Source organism: Miscanthus floridulus, chromosome 2 (assembly GCF_019320115.1).
Source record: "Miscanthus floridulus cultivar M001 chromosome 2, ASM1932011v1, whole genome shotgun sequence".
NCBI classification, from domain to species: domain Eukaryota; kingdom Viridiplantae; phylum Streptophyta; class Magnoliopsida; order Poales; family Poaceae; genus Miscanthus; species Miscanthus floridulus.
In genome coordinates this window covers 96,889,422-96,909,722 of record NC_089581.1, presented here as the reverse complement: position 1 = coordinate 96,909,722, position 20,301 = coordinate 96,889,422, and the positions used below count along the sequence as shown (strand labels likewise).

General features: G+C 44.1%; 2 protein-coding genes across 5 annotated transcripts; both read right to left on the bottom strand.

Moving 5' to 3' along the window:
- Positions 1–7,790: 7,790 nt before the first annotated feature.
- Positions 7,791–14,701, bottom strand: LOC136526793 (probable ascorbate-specific transmembrane electron transporter 1). Of its 4 annotated transcripts, none has more exons than XM_066519393.1 (5): positions 13,309–14,701; positions 11,952–13,205; positions 11,382–11,430; positions 11,072–11,271; positions 7,791–8,282 (listed from the first exon to the last, which is right to left on the bottom strand). In XM_066519393.1, exons 2-5 carry the CDS (start codon positions 12,216–12,218, stop codon positions 7,998–8,000), a joined length of 801 nt encoding a protein of 266 aa, XP_066375490.1. In that variant the 5' UTR covers positions 12,219–13,205; positions 13,309–14,701; the 3' UTR covers positions 7,791–7,997. The 4 variants fall into 4 exon arrangements, with proteins under 4 accessions (XP_066375490.1, XP_066375495.1, XP_066375486.1 ...); XM_066519398.1 differs by having other exon boundaries at positions 14,089–14,701; XM_066519389.1 differs by having other exon boundaries at positions 11,952–14,701.
- Positions 14,702–14,919: 218 nt separating this feature from the next.
- LOC136526784 (probable helicase MAGATAMA 3) lies at positions 14,920–20,295 on the bottom strand. The gene is made up of 6 exons (XM_066519377.1): positions 20,241–20,295; positions 20,061–20,156; positions 19,785–19,953; positions 17,528–17,654; positions 15,668–17,443; positions 14,920–15,561 (listed from the first exon to the last, which is right to left on the bottom strand). Exons 2-6 carry the CDS (start codon positions 20,128–20,130, stop codon positions 15,163–15,165), a joined length of 2,541 nt encoding a protein of 846 aa, XP_066375474.1. The 5' UTR covers positions 20,131–20,156; positions 20,241–20,295; the 3' UTR covers positions 14,920–15,162.
- Positions 20,296–20,301: the final 6 nt, after the last annotated feature.

Here is a 20,301-nt window from a genome sequence, read left to right as displayed (position 1 = left end):
GTTGTTCACAAGTAGCGATGAAGTTGTCGATGAAGGCCTGCCTGAGCTCCTGCCAAGAGTCAAAATAGTTCGCTGGCAAGCTAACCAGCCATTGGTGACCTGCATGACCAACAGCGACTGGGAAGTAGTTAGACATGACGTGCTCATCAGCCATGGCTGAGCGGCACGCGGTTTCGTAGAGCATGACCCATAATTCGGGGTTTTCCTTGCCGTCGTACTTCTGAAGCTTCTCGAGCTTGAAATTCTTGGGCCATATGACTTGGCGCAGGTGTGGAGTGAACTGCTTCAGACCCGGCGGACCGTGGGCGGTGTCATACTCCATACGGCGATAGCTTTCATGGGATGCACGATCGTCGGCTCTCTGGTTGATGCGAGCACGCAGATCATGTCCACCGAGGTAATGGCGGAGATCGTTATTGCCATCGCGGCGATCTCGATTGCCATCTGGATTAGCCCTGCGACCGTGGTTATCACGGCGATTGTCGCGGTTATCTCGGCGGTTGTCGCCTCGAACATCGTGGCGGTTATCCTCCCGGCGGCGGTTGTCGTCCCGACCACCATCATGACCACCGTTTCCGCCTTGACGGTTGTCTGATGGGTCGTTATTGCGCGAGCCACGTAGGTTGAGTGGCTGTGAGCGACTTGAGTATTGGTGGCTGTGGCTTGATTCGACAGAAACGGATGGAGCCCGGGCTTGGTTCATCTCTGCGGTCTGAGCCATAGCAGCCGTCAGATAAGCTTGTATGTCATCACGGATTACTTGAGTCTCGGGAGTGTTGGGCAGCCGCTGCATTGTCGCCATGGCGACGGCTACGTTGGTGCTTGGGGTCTTGAAGACTTGTTTATCCCCCACCCTGTCGAAAGCATTGTTGAGGTCACGCGGTTGGACCCTTATGCGTCGTGCCTCCTGGTCTGCTTCAGCTTCGGTTTGCCGGCGATTAAACCGGTCAATATTGCGTGCTTCGCGTGCAGTCTTTTCTTGTTCTGTTTCGCCAACTGCTGGCGGCTCGTCGTTGCTGACAACATGGATCAAATCCCCTCGTCTTGGCGGGAAAGACGGAAATTGGGGGAAACCCGGGGCGTGGTCTGGTAGATCCAGATCGTATTTGACGCCTTCATCTTCGTGACGCTGAAGCTCGGTGTGGACAGATGCGTCGGACGCGATGCCGGATGAGGAGCTGGAGTCACCTTCTCGGACTGTGTGGACGGATCCTTCCTGATAATCTTCAATCCGGACCATGTCGACGATGTTGCATGGCTTCAGCCGAGATCGGTGTACAGGACACAGATCCGAGCGGTGTCGCAGGTTGTACGCGTAGCTGGAGGCAGCGTTTTGCAGGCCGTAGGGCTGGACCTGGTGGTTCCCCGTCGGGGCTTCGTACTCGCAGAGTCGGAGACCCGTCGCGATGTCTGGCCGGCGATGAGCGAAACGCCCCTCAGGAGTTGATACGACCACAAGATCTGTTCCAAGTCGCACAGGACGACTGGTCCGAGCTGGTCGGATAGATCCATCGTGGAGAGCTGTTCCCTGCTCGTTAGGTTGGATTTGAATCGTACTTACCAGAGCCAGGGTTTCAGCGAGTTGGATGCCGACCCGATCAACGGAGTCGAGCAGGTCGGTGTTGTCGATCTGCTTCCCTCTGTAGCGGGGAAGCAGACGACGGGTTGCTGGCGTGGCTGTAGGCGTGGTCGGAGCCAGATGTCCCGTGGTCGGAGCCAGGTCCATCGTGGTCGGAGCCGTGTTCACCGTGGTCGGAGCCGTGTTCACCGTGGTCGGAGCCGTGTTCGCCGTGGTCGGAGCCGTGTTCACCGTGGTCGGAGCCGTAGCCAATGCAGGTGAAGTAGTCGTCGGCGCAGGCTGAATCCATGCCTCCTCCGTGGCCATGGCGATGGAGTCGTCGAAGCTGGTGGTCCAGGTGATCTGGCCGACGGTGAACGTGAGGCCGTTGGGCGTAGCCATGGAGCCGGAGATGATGACCATCTTGTTTGCTTGGAGAGCAGTACGCACACCCCCTACCTGGCGCGCCACTGTCGACGAAATATGGTCGGCAGTCTACCTAGCGGTATGCCCAAGGTAGTAGATTATCGGCAGACAGATGCGCAAGCCCTAAACAAGACGGTGACGCAAGACAGACACGAGGTTTTATCCAGGTTCGGCCGCCAAGAAGGCGTAATACCTACGTCCTGCGTCTGATTTGTATTGCTGTATGTCAATGAGAGATCTTTTTTAGAGGGGTCCCCTGCCCGCCTTATATAGTCCGGGGGGCAGGGTTACAGATCTGGAAACTAATCCTAGTCAGTTACAATTGCCATATCTGGCCGGATAAGGATTCCTATTCTAACAGACCAGGATCCTGCTCGGTCACCAAATCCGTCTTGATTCCTTGTGCGGGACTCCGATCGGGTTAACCGGGCCGCACGTCACCTTTCGGGTGGACTGAACCCATCGATCCGGGCCAGCCCAAGCTTAGCCATAAGGGTATAGGGGTTAATACCCCCACAGACCGGCTCGGAGCCGAGCCATCGCGTGGTGGCCAGCGGACGCCGTGCGTCGCCGGCGCCCCGCTGCGTGTGGCCAAGGTAGGCCAGCGCGCGCCTTAACACCGCCAACACCTGCCCGCACTCAGCCGCACACCCCATTTGCATTGCCTCGGTTTCCTTCTCACCCACAGCAGTAGCCGTCCCAGCGCAGAGAGTCCGCCGTCACTCTTGTCGACGACAGCTCGCCCTCACCATTCCTCCATCCCACTGCAGCTTCACCGCCACCCCAACAACCCACTACGTCCACCCATGTCCGCTGACTGTGCTCGGTAAACTCCAGCGCCATGCGCAAGCTCACTGGAGCTCCGCCACTGACTCCGTCGTCGTGGCCACGCCGCCACAGTCCACCTCTTGCTACGCTAGTTTGTGCAATAGGTCCACCATAGCTGGTAGATGCTCGTTTGAGCTTGTATTTGTGCCGCCGAGGTCATCACTGGCATACCGCCATCGTCCCGCCTCGCCGTGCCGCCATGAGCGCTGCCACCGCGCGTAGCTTTGTCGAGAGTCCCAACCAAGTAGCCCAATCAACGCGCTAGGTCACAGAGATCACGTGGTGAAGATGTCACCGCCGGTGAACTCGTCGTCGATGAGCCGTGGCCGCGCAAGCTCGCGCAGCGCTGCCTGCTCTGTTCTTGTTTCGCTGACGTGTGGGGTCACTGGTTCGCGGGTCCCACCGGTCAGCGACAGTAGTAATGAGGGATAGTTCATTTAAATCCCGATTTCATGTTGTTTTGTAAATTTTATAAGTGGAGTTGTGTAGATCCAAATTTGTTGGTTCAAATTTTTTTAGGATCTGGATGAAGTGTAGTATTTATGAAAAATATTACATTAGCAAGTATAGCAAAGTTTCTGTAAGATTTAAATTGAAATTGAAATGTGTTTTTGAATGCATGCAAACTTGTTTATTTTATATCTAGAGTTCCTGTGCTCCAAAAATTATGAAATTTTTGTGGTAAGCTATTCTTGACATGTATGAGCTCTGGTAAAAATTTGAGGATCAGTGCATGTATAGATTTGTAGTTATAGAATGTCCTTTTATAATTAGGAGATCCTTGTATGAATTTTTATAAATTATTTATGAATCCATTATTCATGAAATTTGTTGGAGGATATCCTAGTACCATATGGATGCTAAGAAAAATAGGAAATCTGCTGCTTGGCACTTTTCACTAGGGTTTTCTATTTTTGCTATTGTAAGCCTTTTTGTCTTGTCATTTTTATATAGAATGTTTTACTTGGTAAAATGGTATGAAACTTTTACAGTAGTCTTTTGGTAGCATTAGTAAGGCACTATAAAGTTTTGAGAATTTATGAAGTACATCTGTTATATGTTTGTTATTTAACCAAGGTATCTAAATAAAATAATAAAGGCATTTAAATAAATAGTTTTGGCTTTACCATTAGGTTTTCTTGAGTGTATGTGGTATGTTTAAACTGTTGGTAGGCTTTGTGTTGTCAAACTTTGAATAATTACATGAAGTAGAAGTATTGTTACTTTATAATGCGAATTGGAAGGATTCCGGACAGATTCTGGAGTTGGATAAGTTGCATGATAAAAATGATGTTTACTATAAAAATGGTTAATAACAAAGTTGTAGATAACTTCATCATATGTGTTGTGTTAAAATTTCAGGACCATAGGTTAAACGGTTTAGGAGTTACAGCTGTTTAAAGTTAGCTTTTCCGAATTTGCTTGCTCTCTAGAATTTCTGGACAGCACTGATATGATTGTCTGTTTTGGCTAAGATGAGTTGTGAATTAGCTTTTCTGAATTAAATAAGAGTTGTAGACAATTTTATAAGCTTTCCAGAAAGTCCAGGATCACTGCATTTGGATAATTAGAGCTCCAGTTATGAGAAGAACAAGTAGCTGCTGTGTGTGAAATAGTAGATGCATTGTTGAAATAATTAATTACATAATCAAGAAGAGATATGCACCTACTCAGTAAATGCGATGCACTTGTTGTTACTTAAACCACATGCTGTTAAGAATAATTGCAAGAATGCATTCTTCATGTATCATCATACCATACTTGTTAACATACATGCATTCGCAATATCTTATACCATATTCATGCATCTAGGATCGGAGGAAGCAATAACGTTGCTGGAATTCGACGAGGTAGAGGAAGGGGACCAGCAGGAGAATCCTCAAGTAGCAGCTCCAGAAGGCGAGGAGCAAAATCCTAAAGAGCTTCCAGAGTGTCCTGACCACCGCCCCACTTCCATTCTACGAGGCAAGCCCTGGAGCATTTTAAGTCTCCTAGTATTTTACAAATGATTACTTAAGTACTTATGATTGATGCATTAGGTTATAAGAGTTGAATGGAACCACTTGATGCATATCATTTCCTTGTCCAGATATTACACCTTTAACCGGTATAGGTCCAGGATTGAATATATGCTTAGCCATGCTTAGACCGGTAGAAGTTGGGTGATGTCCTGTCACCTGCGAGATATAGGTGGATACCGGAGCATGGTTGGCTATATTTTCTATCGTGGAACAAAACCATGGGGTAAAAGAAAATCAAGGCCGGGCGGAGTCTATGCGTAGGATGACTCATGTGATTCCGTCTGTGTCGATCAAGGACCGTACCGTTGTTGGAACTTCTGACAAGATTGAACGCATGCCTATCACTTAACTGGCTGGATAACTCATTCCGACCGTGAAGCCAAGTAGCTCAACTCAGGCCGGGACCCATTCTGTTGTGTGCTCCTTGCGGGGGCGATCAGACTGAGCCCAAGGGCAGGCTAGGCCTGAACGTCCTAGCATCTGGTGTCCCAGATTGTGCGGCGCGGTACGGACCCACGAAATGTGGACCTAAGTTGTACCAAAGGTGACCTAAGGCTGCCTTCGCGCGTATGCCTAGGTTTGTGTTAGGAATAAATTCACAGCTGGTTGAAATCGATTCGAATCGCCGTCTCTCCCGAATAGTGAGAAACTTGGCTAGCTCCAACATCGTAGTAACTGTGTTATGGAACATGATGGTTCGGATGAATATGGAATTACAATACCTGTTATGGTTACTATTGTATGCTTTTAAATGGATATACCACATGTTTGACACAGGATAGTTGCTAAGCTAGAGATGGATAGTTATAATTAACTTGATAAAGGAATCATAATTGTACAACTAAGTCAATGGCATTTATGCAAAATGTTGTCAAGCTATCTCCACTAATACAGCCTTGCATAATCCTTGGAGTCATTTTATTTCTGGTTTATGACGGGTAAGTCTAGCTGAGTACCTTCTCGTACTCAGGGTTTTATTTCCCATTGTTGCAGATGGCACTGTGTATCATGGTTATTGCAAGAGTTGCTTCTATCCCGCCGTGGATGAGGAGTAAGCCTTGGGCAGGCTTCTTTATTAATCCCTCTATTTGCTTTTGTGGACTGTGATCCTATTTCAGCACTGTATCAAACTATGTTGGAAACTTTACTTTCAAACTTAATTTGCTTCTGCTTTTATCTATCAAACTCGGTTTGTAATAACTTGGTTTCATACTCTGATGATGAAAATGTATCTGTGAACGTTAAGTAATATGTGGCATGTATGTTGAATCATGTACGATCTTGGTTGTTGTAATCGTTTATCGAGACCCGTCGTGGTACTCGACGGACTACCGGGTTTATATGGGTTCAAGTATGACAGTGCGGCCGCTTACGGGCTGCCATTGTACTTGTACTCTTATAAATTGGTCGGTTCTGCGACACTAGGAAGCTTCATGAGTGAGATCATCCCATATGCAATCACTTATGTCTCATCCTTACTTGATACACATGTTGATAATTCATCAATTATGAAACCCAATATCAATATTGCACAGTATAATTAAGCTTCATATAAGCGACCAAATGATTTCCATCAAACCATGTCTCTTCTGTTATTTTCATCACATGCTTGTCATTTATGCATTCATCAATTAACCCCAGACTCATTTCTCATCTACATGTCATTTGCTTCATTTGAGCTCAATCATAATAAATCATTACCTGGGACTAAATACCTGCAATTCTCATGAATTCATTATTCCCTTAATAGTGTTGTCATTCAATCCACCAAAACCCACTTAGGGCCTAGCTAGATGCGCTTTCACAATTGGTGGATCGCACACACCTATTACAATAGCATTGATGGAACAACCTAAGTACTTTAGTCAGCATGGATATGTCATGGCGGTTTGTGATTTTCATATGAGGTTTACATTTATTGTCACTGGTTGGCATGGATCAGTACATGACACCCGCAGATTAATGGATATATTATTAACATATAAGGAGAAATTTCCACATGCCTTGGAAGGTATGCTTAGTAGTTGCATGCATAAAAGATTTTTTGTACATGTGTATAAATTATCTATTACGGAGGTCGGCGGCTTCCCGGGCCTTGTGGCTCAGTTCGGACTCCTCGCTGAATAGAGCAAGTGGTTACCCTACGTGAACTATTGATTAGCTTCGCATAGGTGTGTGACGTGGATTTTTACCTAGCTGGTTGTAATCAATTCGAATTGTCATCTCTCCCGGATAATGAGACAATATCCAAAGGTAACATGGTACCCCCACCCGTAGATAGGATTGCCCATCCATAACCAGCTAGCTATGCAACTGATGCCCCCACATAACAGGAAGACGACCTAGCTATTCATTAGTTCAGCGAAAAGAAAGCTATTCCTTAGTTGTTCCTGAATCTCCATCTTTGCCACATAAAATTTGAAGCAGTTGTAGATAAGCAAAACTAAGATATTTATTGGCCCATTTTTTGGGAGTTGGCTTGGAGAGTTTCAAAAGGATCTCAAACCTCTAATACTGTTGGGTGCGGCGGCTACTTATTTGTAGGTGGTTTATTTGGTAATGCATTGGCTAAGTTCATGGGTTATTCTCCAAAAGCCCTACGCACAGGCTTTGGTGCTGAATTCATCGCAACAATTGATGTAAGCGGTTACTGCGTTTTTCTTCCAGACACATGGGTGGTGATCCAGTCTTAGAATTGATTGTCATTAGAGTGTTAGGTTTCTTTCTCTTAGGCTTTGTGTTTAGGCAGAAGCCGGAAGTGAATTCACTTTTATTGTAATTAACTCGATGTAATGATTATTAATTAATAAAATCCTTCGTAAAAAACACAAGGAAACAACCATGTACTTTTTAGTGGCACACAAAAACAATTGACTCGTTTTTTCATGTAACAATGCACAAGCATTTGCTTAGTTTCACAAAGCAAAAATTGATCAATTTGTGCAGGACGTGAAGAAGGGTCCCCTTTGCATAGGGGCCTAAAAAGTAAAACGACAATTAGATGGCATTACTAGTATCATATCAAACTTATACGGCCAGCAGCAGCAAGCAGCTTTGTAAATGAAACAATATATCAAAATCATGTTAACACGCATGCAGTCCAAATCAAACAATATGACTTGAGAAGAAGCATGGATCGGATGGACTTAATAGTTAGTCACTTGCTAGTATCTTGACGGAAGGATGACAGCCAAGATTACAACGACGCCAAACATGAGGATGGCGATCCCGGTGAAGTTGATGACAAACACTTCGCTCGGGTAAACGATGGAGGCGGAGACGAACTTGGCCAGGCCGGTCTCGGCAGTGCAAATGGCCATGAGGAAGATGGCGAGGCCGAAGAAGATGTGCCATGGAGCGTAGTCCGCCCTCATCGTCATCACGGCCCCGGGGAAGACAAAGTACACGAATGCCACCAGCCACTGCGAAATCAACAATAAAATGAACAACTGCTACAGGAAAGTTACGATTGGTTTGTTGTTGTGTGCTTGCATTTCTTCGTGTGTCCTGTTTTGTTGGCTGTAATGCACTGGTGTGCACTCGTCGAATCAAAACAATTTGCAAATGCATAGGAAGTACAGAATTTTCAAGAAATTTTGGAGACCAAAAGTATCCAAATGAACTCCACATGTTTGCTGGGCTGCGCCTAAAGTCGGCCACACGCATGATCAGACCAGATACGCAGCCAAAAATTGGCCCAAAAAACTCCCAAAATTGGCCCACGGAAACTCTCAAGGGGGCCATCTTATATATTTTTTAAAAAGAAAAGAAACCATGGCGCGCAAGCTCTACCCTCAACATTCCACCAACGGTGTGCCAAGGCGATTCAAATTGATTATCTTCCTTTATATTACCGAGAAAAAGTTGATTGTTTTTCTTTACAGCTTTGTAGGCTGTGATAGCTTTTCTTTGAGGGAAGAAGTCCTTTTTTAACTCCCCGACTCTGTGAAGTCCAATTTTCTTTCTTCATCTATAAAGCCAAATATTTTGTCCTCTCTAAAATGTAATTTTGAGATTGATTGTTTTTACACCATGGCTAGTTCCGACAACGGTTTTAGCCCGCGGGGTAGGTAAAATGAACTAAGTTGACAGTTCATGGTTCAAATAGACTTTACCAAGAAAGTTATACATTGTGCAAGGCTTCATGCCGCTACCGCCCCAACAAGAAAAAAAAACACCCTTGCTCCTCACCGCCACTATCGCCTAGGGCCTCTCTCCTTCTTTTTCTCCGGCGACTTTCTCCGGCGACTCTGCTAGTAGCAAGGAGAAGGGACCCATCTCTCTTTTATGCAGTTTTAAAATTTAGTTTGCTTAGGGTTTAATCCAAATAAATCTACCGGTGAAATCGGATGGTTTTTGGTCAAGATCTTGTTACCTAAGATGACTTTACTGATACCACGGCGAGGTCGCCGTTGCCAGCGTCGATTTCATTAACAGACGGTCAACTGTGGCCATTATCTACATGGGGGTTCTCCTGGTCCGGGTCGTCGATCTCATCGTCGATGGTCGCGGAAAGGAAATTAAGGACTAGACGTGATGAATCAACATCCTATGAGTATACCTTCGATATTCCTCTACCGATTTAGATGTGTTTTGTCCAATGTTTTGGGGTTGATCGTTGGATTTGGTATAAGGACTCCACTCTGGCTTTGGTCTTCAACAAGGTTTTCTTCATCTAGAGCATTAGCTGCATCGGAAAAAACACTATGGAAGAAGACGATGAAAGAATCTAGTAAAATACTTTATCGTTATTCAAATTTTTTTCATATGAAGATTTAGGGATATACTATGCCGAGTTTTAATATAATTCACCCTTCCCTTGAAAAAAAAGAAAGTTATACAAATATTTTTTAGACACTTATCCATTTTTTGGAAAAGCTATACAATTAAAACATCATATCTCATTTAAACTTACAAAATTCATAGAAAATTGTTTTAGCTCGGGAAAATATGAAACCATTTTCAGATTTTTCCTAAAATCATGGTCTATGTTCAAGTGTGTACCTTGGAGTTACATTAATCTTATATGGTTCTCTTTTAGTATTTATTTTGTTATCTATCATAATTGTTCGACAATGATGATCCAAACAACATAAAAGGACAAATCACTTCGACGACAGCACAAGGGGTCATATAACCATCTCATATTTGATCCTATTTAGTATGAACACAAGTATCACTTGATCATATCTATAACCATGTACTATGTTAGCATAGACAACATGGAGTGAGCGGTGCACAGAAAATGTGTTGTGCTATATATCTACTACACTAATCTTATCTATCTGCAAAATTGTTTCTGACTGCCGAAATAGGAATTGAGTTGGCGTTAGAGTCAACACAATATAATAAGATTGTATTTTGAAAAGAGCACTGTGCCTAGCGTCAATTTCTGTAGTAGTGAATGGGCCATTTGAAAAGAACATGGCATTTTGGTCACTACTCACTGTGCCTAGCTCTTATCCAGTGACACTTGTGTTCGTACTAAATATAATCAAATATGTGGTGATTATATGACCCTTGTGTTGTCGTCGGAGTCACTTGTCCTTCTACATAGTCTGGGTCATCAATGTCAACTAATTATAATAGATAACAAGACATCTACTAGCAAATAAACACCACAAGGGCATTAGAAAGATTCAAATAACTTGGGCATAGGAACTAGAATACAAAGCATGATTTTAGAAAATTTCAAAACCGGTTTCATATTTTTTTGAGATAAATAAATTTTCTATGAATTTTATAAGATTTTAAACAAAAATTTAGGCTTATCTACCTAGCTCTTCCAAGAAAAATATTTGGATATATTTTTTAAAATATATTTAATATAATTTTTTTGGTAAAGTCCATTTGACCTTATTGAACTATCCCTATAGCTTAATTTACCTCTCACGTGGCTGACGTGGCATCATGTAGATTAAAACATCATTGAAATCGAAAACAAATGGTTTTAGAAAAAGTAAAAAGAAGGCAAACAAACGGTTTTATAAATGGAGGAAAATCGGATCTCGTGCATAATGTAGAGGACTTTTCCTTCTTTCGTGAGAAGAAAAGAGGGGCAGGGGTTGGTGGGATGAGGCCCATGCATAACAGGGTCATGGGCCGTGGTGGGGCCAGAGTGAGTAACTTGTGATTGCAGTCTATAAGTGGGCTACAAATTGGGCTCACAGCAAAGAAACAGTAAAGTAGAGCCATACTTGTTTCTCAAAAAAAAAATCCTTGGTTATACTTGACTGACCTGAAGAGCATAGAGCGATATGGTGGCAATCCCGAGCCAAGAATGCAGGGAGCGGATATCAGGGAGGCCGTTGTCATGGTGGAACTTGAAGGCGGCGTACAGGCCGACGGCGACGAAGGCGAGGGCTACGAGATGTAGCAGCAGGTGCACGGCCTTCTTGGCCGCCGTCGGGCCAAGCACGATCCTGTACGCCATCACCGCTGCGCGCGCGCGCGTGACACCACACCAATAATACATGAGAGCATCAGTCACAAACTCAACGTTATTGCTCCATTTTGCAGGCAGTAAAGACGTGCGTTTGTTGGTTTACCTTCCCCGGTGCAGATGATAAAGCCGATCACCATGAACAGAGGGTGTGCCTGACAAAAAGGGTGCACATATTATATTATATAATAATAATCCTATTTAGGAATATATGGTGCAATGCATTACAGAGCTGTACTGTATTATACAGTATCAATTATGGATGGAAAAAAGTATGCATATACACAGCAAAATTAAATACTAGTAAGGGCATGTTTGGATCCACCAACTAAACTTTACCTGGCTAAATTTAGCTGCTAGGGATCCAAACGGTCCAGCTAAAAGACCAGCTAAAGTTTAGCTACTTCAGCCTAGTTAATCCCAGTGAGTGCTATTAGCTGAAGGATCAAACACCTCAACTAAAGTTTAACTGGGAGAACTTTTAGCTGACTAAAGTTTGGCTTCGAAATTGTATCTAGCTAAACTTTAGCCGGATAGATCCAAACATGCCATCAGTAGGTACTGACATTCATTTTCTCGTGACTAGCTATTCCAAACAATAGTATTCTGAAACACATAAAGTATTGCTTGACACTTGGTTAGCATAGCAACCGATTACCGATGGATGGATTATTACCGTATAGACGAAGAGAGATTGGGATGTCGGCTTCCATGAGACGCCTCCACGAAAGTGCAGCACCCAGACGAGCGTGAGCGCGAGCACGGCAGCCGCCAGCAGCTGCGCCGTCAGCAGCATAGGCAGCGCGGTCATGCGGAAGCTGGCGCTGCTCTTCACAGGCATTATGGCGCGTCGCCGTCTCGTCGTCCTCCTCCTCGCCGGCTGCGCGACGGCTACAACCACCACAGCCGGCTGCGTGCTGCCGCCACCGCCGCGTGATGGCATATATGGTACGGTGGTTGACAAAGGCGTGGATCGTTAAAGGCCGTGTCCTGGTGACGGATCCAAGGCTGGTTCGGGTGTAAGACAAGTCCAAGGCCAGGAGGATCGTGGCGCGTCTAAATAAACAGGAGAAAAACTCTGGTTTGGCCTTTGGAGCGTTGTGGTGCGTCTCCTTGTGCTTGGGTCCATCTAGCTGTTTCTTGTCGTGGACATGTTCGGACGGCAGACGAAAGAATCGTGGACATGTCGGACGGCAGAGGAAGAATAGCTCAGACTCTTCATCATCAGATCAGAGCATTAAAAGAGACTGAAAATAGATTGATGAACAATAAGGCCGAGTCAAAAACGTTTGCCGCCCAATGGATCCGCAGATACCATCCCAAGCGCAGAAACGTACAAGTAACAAGCTAACAACAAAGCATCCAAAATCTTGGACTACTAGCTGGACCACGAATTGGCACCACCGCTAGTTTGTCCCCATTTGGAACATCAGCTGATTCTGGTGTACTATGTCAGCTCTGCGCAACCAGAGCGGCAGAACACGAGACCAGCATATAGCATATTTCAGGTTCAGGAGCACCTGGGGTGGATTTCCTTCGGATCTCCAGCGCAACTGGTCCAACTCCAAAGCCCCTCTTTCAGCGGCAGACCGCAGACCCGTCAGAGGACATATACAACCCTGTTGCTGCTTGCCTCCGGTACAAAAGCAAGTCGTGTCAACATGCAAAGCTGTGCTTCTCCAAACAAATCAGATAGGTAGTGTGGCTGGTAACCAGCCGTAACATACAAATCCATTAGCTCCCAAAATAATTCATTCATATACATAAGGCACAACGTGTAAATTCAACATATAACTGCCTACTCCGATATTCTTTCCTCCCCTGTTTTAATCCGATAGAGTTCTACCATGCAGGCAACCATGCATTCCTGGAGATCAGAACTCACACAGCTGCCAAAACTGCATCCATTACCACTATGACATCACGGGCCCTGCACATACAATCAAGCACAACACCAGAGTTTATCAAAGATTAGCAAGACAATAAAGGGAAAAAAACAGAAAAAACAGAAACAAAAGGCAAAGCGCTGCTACCTGGGATCTCTTTTCAAAGGATAACCAGAGTGGAGAGTGCCACTAGAATCCAAGCAGAAGACTAAACAACAACAAAGTCTTTAAGTCCCAAACAAGTTAGGGTAGACTAGAGTTGAAACCCAGCAAAAGCAATCAAGGTTCAGGCACGTGAATAACTGTTTTCCAAGCACTCCTATCTAAGGCTAAGTCTTTGGGTATATTCCATCCTTTCAAGTCTCCTTTTATTGCCTCTACCCAAGTCAACTTCGGTCTTCCTCTGCCTCTCTTCATGTTACTATCCTGGCTTAGGATTCCACTACGCACTGGTGCCTCTGGAGGTCTCCATTGGACATGTCCAAACCATCTCAACCGGTGTTGGACAAGCTTTTTTTCAATTGGTGCTACCCCTAATCTATCACCCATTGGACCCCAAGCAGAAGACTAAAGGCACTCAAATTTCAGGAAAGATAACCAGAGTGGAGAGTGCCACCAGAATCCAAGCAGAAGACTAAGGACACTCAAATTTCAGGACCTCAACTGGCCTGTAGCATCAGACATAATGACCACCCTAAATTTAACTTGCAAAATAAAAGATATCCCAAAAACATTATTTTCAATACAACAGTCAACCGCTTCTCTAACAACCAATATTGCAGTCTACATGCTACTTATCACAGCATGTACACAAGAAATTCAGAATTAAGTCACCACTTTAAAAGAACATCAAGAAACCACTAGATGAATCTGATACTGAAGAAACAAAAATACGTGCACCATCATAGGCCAAACAAACGCAGCTACCTGGGACTCTGGGAGTGACACGGAGAGGACATCCAGAAACCCACCAGCACCACAGTAGAGATGATCGAAGGGGCACTTCAGATTTCAGGGTGCCTGTAATCCTGAAACACCACCTCCTCCAGTTCAGTTCTCTAATATATATGCATCCCAAAAAATATGCTTAATTAGAATAACTGTATCACTAACCTAAAGTATTTCTGTTAGCTTTGACATGCTAGTATCACAAAAAGTAAATGGTTTGCAGGAACACTGACAGGTCAACTAAATACATGACCGACACAGGCATCAGCAGGACAACATTGTTAACGCTGCAAAGTGCTAAAACTAATCCATAGATCAACATACAAGCAGACAATCATGCCACTGATGATCAGGAAAATCACTACTACAAACATGGTAACATCTTTCAACATATGCACAGAACATGTTAACAAGAACAAAGGGGAACATGAGCTGAATGAAATAATGAACTTTTTCTTCTCTCTAGATCTCGACCCTGTATACAGAAGGAACTTATGTCATATGGTACAGAAGCCCTGCCTATGTTAGCATACTGATCCTACCAGACATATCAAGCATGCAACGATCGCAGCAGCAATCAGGCAACAATGCTTGAGACCTACCCTGCTCTAGAGCCAGTGAGATTTCTCCTGGCATGTTTCAAAATGGAAATGCCCATGCATGTATATATCTACGGAAAGATGGAGCTGGCTAAAGCAAGGATCACAATGTCAAAACACAGCAGACAGCCTTGCTCTAAGAAAGAAATTCCTGCGAACTCCATAACACTGAAGACTACAGCAGCCTTTCTTCAACCTGACATCATGAACCTTTAATCACCCACCATGAAAGCATCTCGATCCACTGACTGGAGGTCACATCATGGTAGATTCACACATCCTCTGCTGATATCAATGCTTTCTTGTGACCACCCCACCACATGGTGCAAGGAATCTAATGCACAAGCAACTGATCTTCTGAACATGCATCTGCACCTTGCTGAATCTGGACTGTCCCAGAGCTCTTCATCATTGTTCCATGCTGTACCAGAGTTTGTAGATAGCAACACACTCCTTACACTTCTCTCCTTCCATTAGAAGAATTTGGCCTCCTGGGAACTCCAAACTGCAGATTATCCCTGGGGCGATCACCAGGTCGGCCAAAATCATCCAAATTCCTGTAACTACCATTTCTTGTAACAGAATTCAGACGCTCATCTTCATCAGGCCTCATGTTCATACCAGCCCTCGGTTCTGAGAACATGTCTAAGTGTCTTGGTCTAGGTCCACCACCAGTTCTCATGTTCCGGATGTTGTTGGAAGAATTCCTACCTGGAGTATTAGATGGAACCTTCATGGGTAAGAAATCTTTGGGAATGCTATCCAGGTCCATAAAACATTTCCTGGCCTTCGCATCCGCTATTAGTGATGCCCAGTCCTCAGACTGCATGAGAGCATTAGCATTACCAACAACCTGAAAAGCAATAAAGACTATAAGTAACATGGGATACATCAATAAGATCATTGAAGAACAACAGTAGAACGCACTTAATGCATATTGTAGAGAGGCAGAGACATACCCATAGAGCTCTCCTAGCTCGAGTTAGAGCTACATTCATACGGCGTATATCAGCAACAAAACCCACACCATGGTTTGAAGCACGGACACATGACATAATAATGATGTCACGCTCCTGGCCTTGAAAAGCATCAACTGTATTTATGTAGATATCCTTCCCTTCCTCAGTATTCATAACATCCTTGAATTCCCGCTGAAGGCATTTCAACTGCAACTTATATGGCGTGATTATACCAACAGAAACCTTCTTGGCACCATTAGCTTTCAGGAACTTCTGAAGGTGCTCATACAAACGCAATGCAAACTGCGCTTCGTGAATATTCTGATATGAAGATGACCCACCCCTATGAGACTCACGACCATGTGACATGTCGTAAAAGATATAAGGTGCCATAAGTGCATCTCTGTAATAGGCTTCATCAGGTAATTTAACAACACTCTCACTATCTGTAAGGCGACCTTGATAGAAGTATTTTGATGGAAATTCACGGATCTGGGGATGCATCCTGTATTGCACTGACAACAAAATGGTAGGACAACCAGCTTGCTGAAACCTCTCGAAAAGACTCCTACTGTAAAGCAAAGTTCCAGCTGCTTTGCTAATAACAGTAGCAGGGAGCTGCTGTGGATCACCAACCAGGACACATCTAGCTGCACCAAGAGCCAGTGGAGGGAGGACTCCTACTTCACTAGCCTGAGCAGCCTCATCAATAACAACCATATCAAAGCCATGAGTCAGGCGAGAAAATAACTTACGCCCGCTACTTGACACAGTTGTAAAAACAATCTCAGCTTCATTGGCAAAACTGGCTTCCAGACTTGCCCTAGCATCTTCCATATTGAAGTTGCTGCCAGGACGGAACCTGCTTTCTAATATCAGCAGCCGCGACATCTCCACCAATACTTTATCCCTGCTTTCAACTGACGCAGCAAGTTTCTGTAGCAGAATATCACGGTTACGATCCCTTTGAGCAAGAACATCAGGATCTACCCCTACTGAACCCTGGGATCTACCAGCCGCTGCAACCATATTGAGTTCCCTTTGAAAATAGGCAATCTCCTGTGATAGCTGCTGCTCACGGCCTTTCAGCTGATGTAGCCACCCAATTACTTCATCACGGCCCTTCATTAAAAGCTGATCTGTCCTCCTTTCAACAGAAACAGCTTGTGCAGCACGAGACTGCGAATCAACTCCAACACGGGCAACATCAGGGCGGTATACCTTCATTTCACCATCTATAAAACCACGGTCGAGAACACGAGCAAGAAGCTCATCTGTTGCAGCATTTGATGGGGCACATACAAGCATCCGAGGCTTAGGGCAAAGCTTGGGAAGAGTGCGAAATAGATTCTGATCCATGCTCTGCAATAGTTCATCAATTGACCCTGCCGCAACAGTCTCCGAGCTGGTACTGGTACTACCACTAACTTGCTTGTAACTTTCAGGAGCAAGCTTCTTGAGCAAAGCGGCATAGTAATGTTGATACTGAACAAGATGGATAACATTTAGCATCCCCCACACAGTATGAGTTTTCCCTGTCCCAGGAGGACCTTGTACCAACGTGAAAGGCCATGGTTCTTGTTTCTTTACGACACCATTGCTTGTGCCAGCAGCTGTATGTGTTGCAGCCCAATGAATTGCCGACAATTGAGGACCATTGAAACTACGATGGAGATGATCAGCAAAATTTGGGGTGAAACAGTCTGGCATGGCAGGTGGTTGCTCTTGATACTTCGGGAAATGCTCTGGACTTGGTTTAAGTATTGCATTTTGCATCTGACGGAAATTTTTTTGTCAAAATCGACTGATATATAAGTTTGTAATAAAGGAAGATAATGGTTAGGTGTAATATAGCATTACCTGCCCACTAAGACGGCGGAACGCGTGCAAAGCAACATATTCTCTTTGTGTTGTTGCAAGAGAACCGAGTCCAGTTAGATACCATGTACTCCGAGGTTGGAGTTTCCTCAGAACATTAGCCTCACTGCTATGGATACAACACAAGAATAGCGAGACAACTTAGCAAACAAATATGCAAGTGATGGAGAACAAGTTATGAATATCGTTCCGAAATGAAACAACTATAGCAAAGCAATTTGAAGTTGTTTCATAGTTAGCAATCAAGCACATAGAAGATAGAACTTCATAAGGGCTTGTTTGGATGCACATGTATCCACCTCAATCTATGTGTGTTGGAGTGGGTTGGGATGGAATTTAAACGGGTTTATTAATCACCTAACATGCTGCTAGGATTAGTGGGGAAGCACTACCCAAAGAGCTATAACAGACTTGTCAGTTCATAAATCATTTTTTGCTCAATTCATCCAAATAGGCTGCTATGGTCAAGTGAGGCGCAGCCTACAGGGTGGTACGGCCTCATTGGAGGCCCTGTTCTCAAGTAGAATTTGGGCCCTATAGTATCCTGTTTGTAGTCAACAAAGGACTGTCGACTAAGAAGATTAACATTTGAACTTTGATACACTACAAACATTTTACATCTACAGGACATTGCAAACTTTTAAATCACACATTGCACTCCTACTGTAATTTCCTTATCCAATTCTCTTATGAAACTTGTGTGGCAATGAGAAAACAATAGATGGTACGAAAGCCCCAAAAGGCATATTAAGAGCGGCAGCAACCCAGCAATGCAGATAAGCCTATGGCTTGCTTAACTATGATACTAAGAGCATCTCCAACAGAATACGTATCCCACATCTCCTAAAAGTCTATATAGGTGATCTCCTATTATCAGTAGTGTACCTTTTTCTTCTTGAAGGGCGGGCCTGCTGCAAGCGGTAGTCTTACCGCCTGTGACCGGAAGGTCCCGGGTTCGAGTCGCGGTCTCCTCGCATTGCACAGGCGAGGGTAAGGCTTGCCACTAACACCCTTCCCCAGACCCCGCACAGAGCGAGAGCTCTCTGCACTGGGTATGCCCTTTTTTTACCTTTTTCTTCTTCTCTCCCAACAGATTACCAATACCTTTAAAGTGCATAATGGAGAGGGGTGGATCTCCTACGTTTGAGGGAGAGGGGGTGAATTTTAAGTAACTACTTAAAACTTTTAGGTATTAGGGATAGGATGAGTAATCTGTTGGAGCAACACAATACCTTATATTGCATATTTTTAGTATTGGGGATGGATATAAGTAATCTGTTCGAGATGCTCTAACTAGGGATGAAAACGGATCGGATACGGACGGATATCACCAATATTACATTTGTTTTCATATTTTTGTCCGGATTCGGATTCGAATACGGATAGTGTCAACTATGTCGGATAGGATACGATTGGATATCGACATCATAAATATGTGATTTGAGTATTCGGATACGGATACGGTATCGGATGTTGGATATCCGGACTCGGATACGGATAGATCTCAACCCCTCTAAACGGATTCGGTTTCAAATACGGTCGGAAAATATCCGTACCGTTTTCATCCCTAGCTCTAACCATATCTTACAATAAAACTACACAAGAAAACATCAGTACTCTATGTGGCTACCCGCTTCGCTGTGCTGCTGCTTCATGGCCCTGACTACATATATATAAACAAGCCTTGACCTATTGTGCTCAAGAAACTAGAGTTAGGAAAACTGCAGTAAAATGCAGAACAGCGGTTTTCAATTGTGTACCAAGAACATGAACAAAAACACACAGTACAAAGCTTGTATGTTAGAGAAGAGTTACTTATTTTATTTACTCAGAGACAAAACTACAGTTTCTAACAAGTATAACCCTACATGTTTTCTAGTGCATTCTATAGGAAAGTCTAAATAACAGATATCCCTACTTCCCTAGGCATACTTAAACAAAATAAGCTTACCTATTATAAGCTGAGCTAGAGAGAAATCCAACTTAAAGAGTATTGTTTTGTGGACAATTCAATGTACAAGTACCCAAAACACATTATATGATTTATAAATCTCTCTCATAAAACAACTTCAGTGACACAACAAACCAGTCATAAGATCTTTCCAAAGATAAACAATATGCTAAACATAGGTTCAGATGCTTTGGGAATGTAGAGGCCATGATAAACGTGGTTGCGAAAATGGAACTTGGAAGATATGACAACTACAAGAACAATCATATATTACAAAATTTGGCATACCTGTTAGAATCAAATGAATCACCAAGATAAAAATGGATAATAGCTCCAATAGGATCACGTGTATCAATAGGCATATGGCGCCTAACAGTACCGACAAGCCGTCCACATTCCGATTCAGCATCCTCATTTGAACCCATAGCCCTCCTACTAGATCGGCCTGATGGAGCAGCTGAAAATACCAACACAATAGCTAAATAAGAAAAACGCTCTAGAGAGCTACATACTAACACAATAATTTTTGCAAATAAAAAACAAAGAAAATTCAGTAAAATATACCTGAACCAGGCCGTGGAAATGACAGAATAGCGACATCACCTTCTTTGAAATTCCATTTATATTCATGCATCGGTAGAACGACAACATCATACCATCCTGGATGCATTAACAGTCAGGTGACTGCAGTGATTGGATATTCAAATACGTGTTCTAAAAGCGCAACAAACCAATCCCACATACCTCTTTCACGTCTTTCCACAGTTTTTACTCGCACTGCTACATGTGCATCCCTTCCCACAGC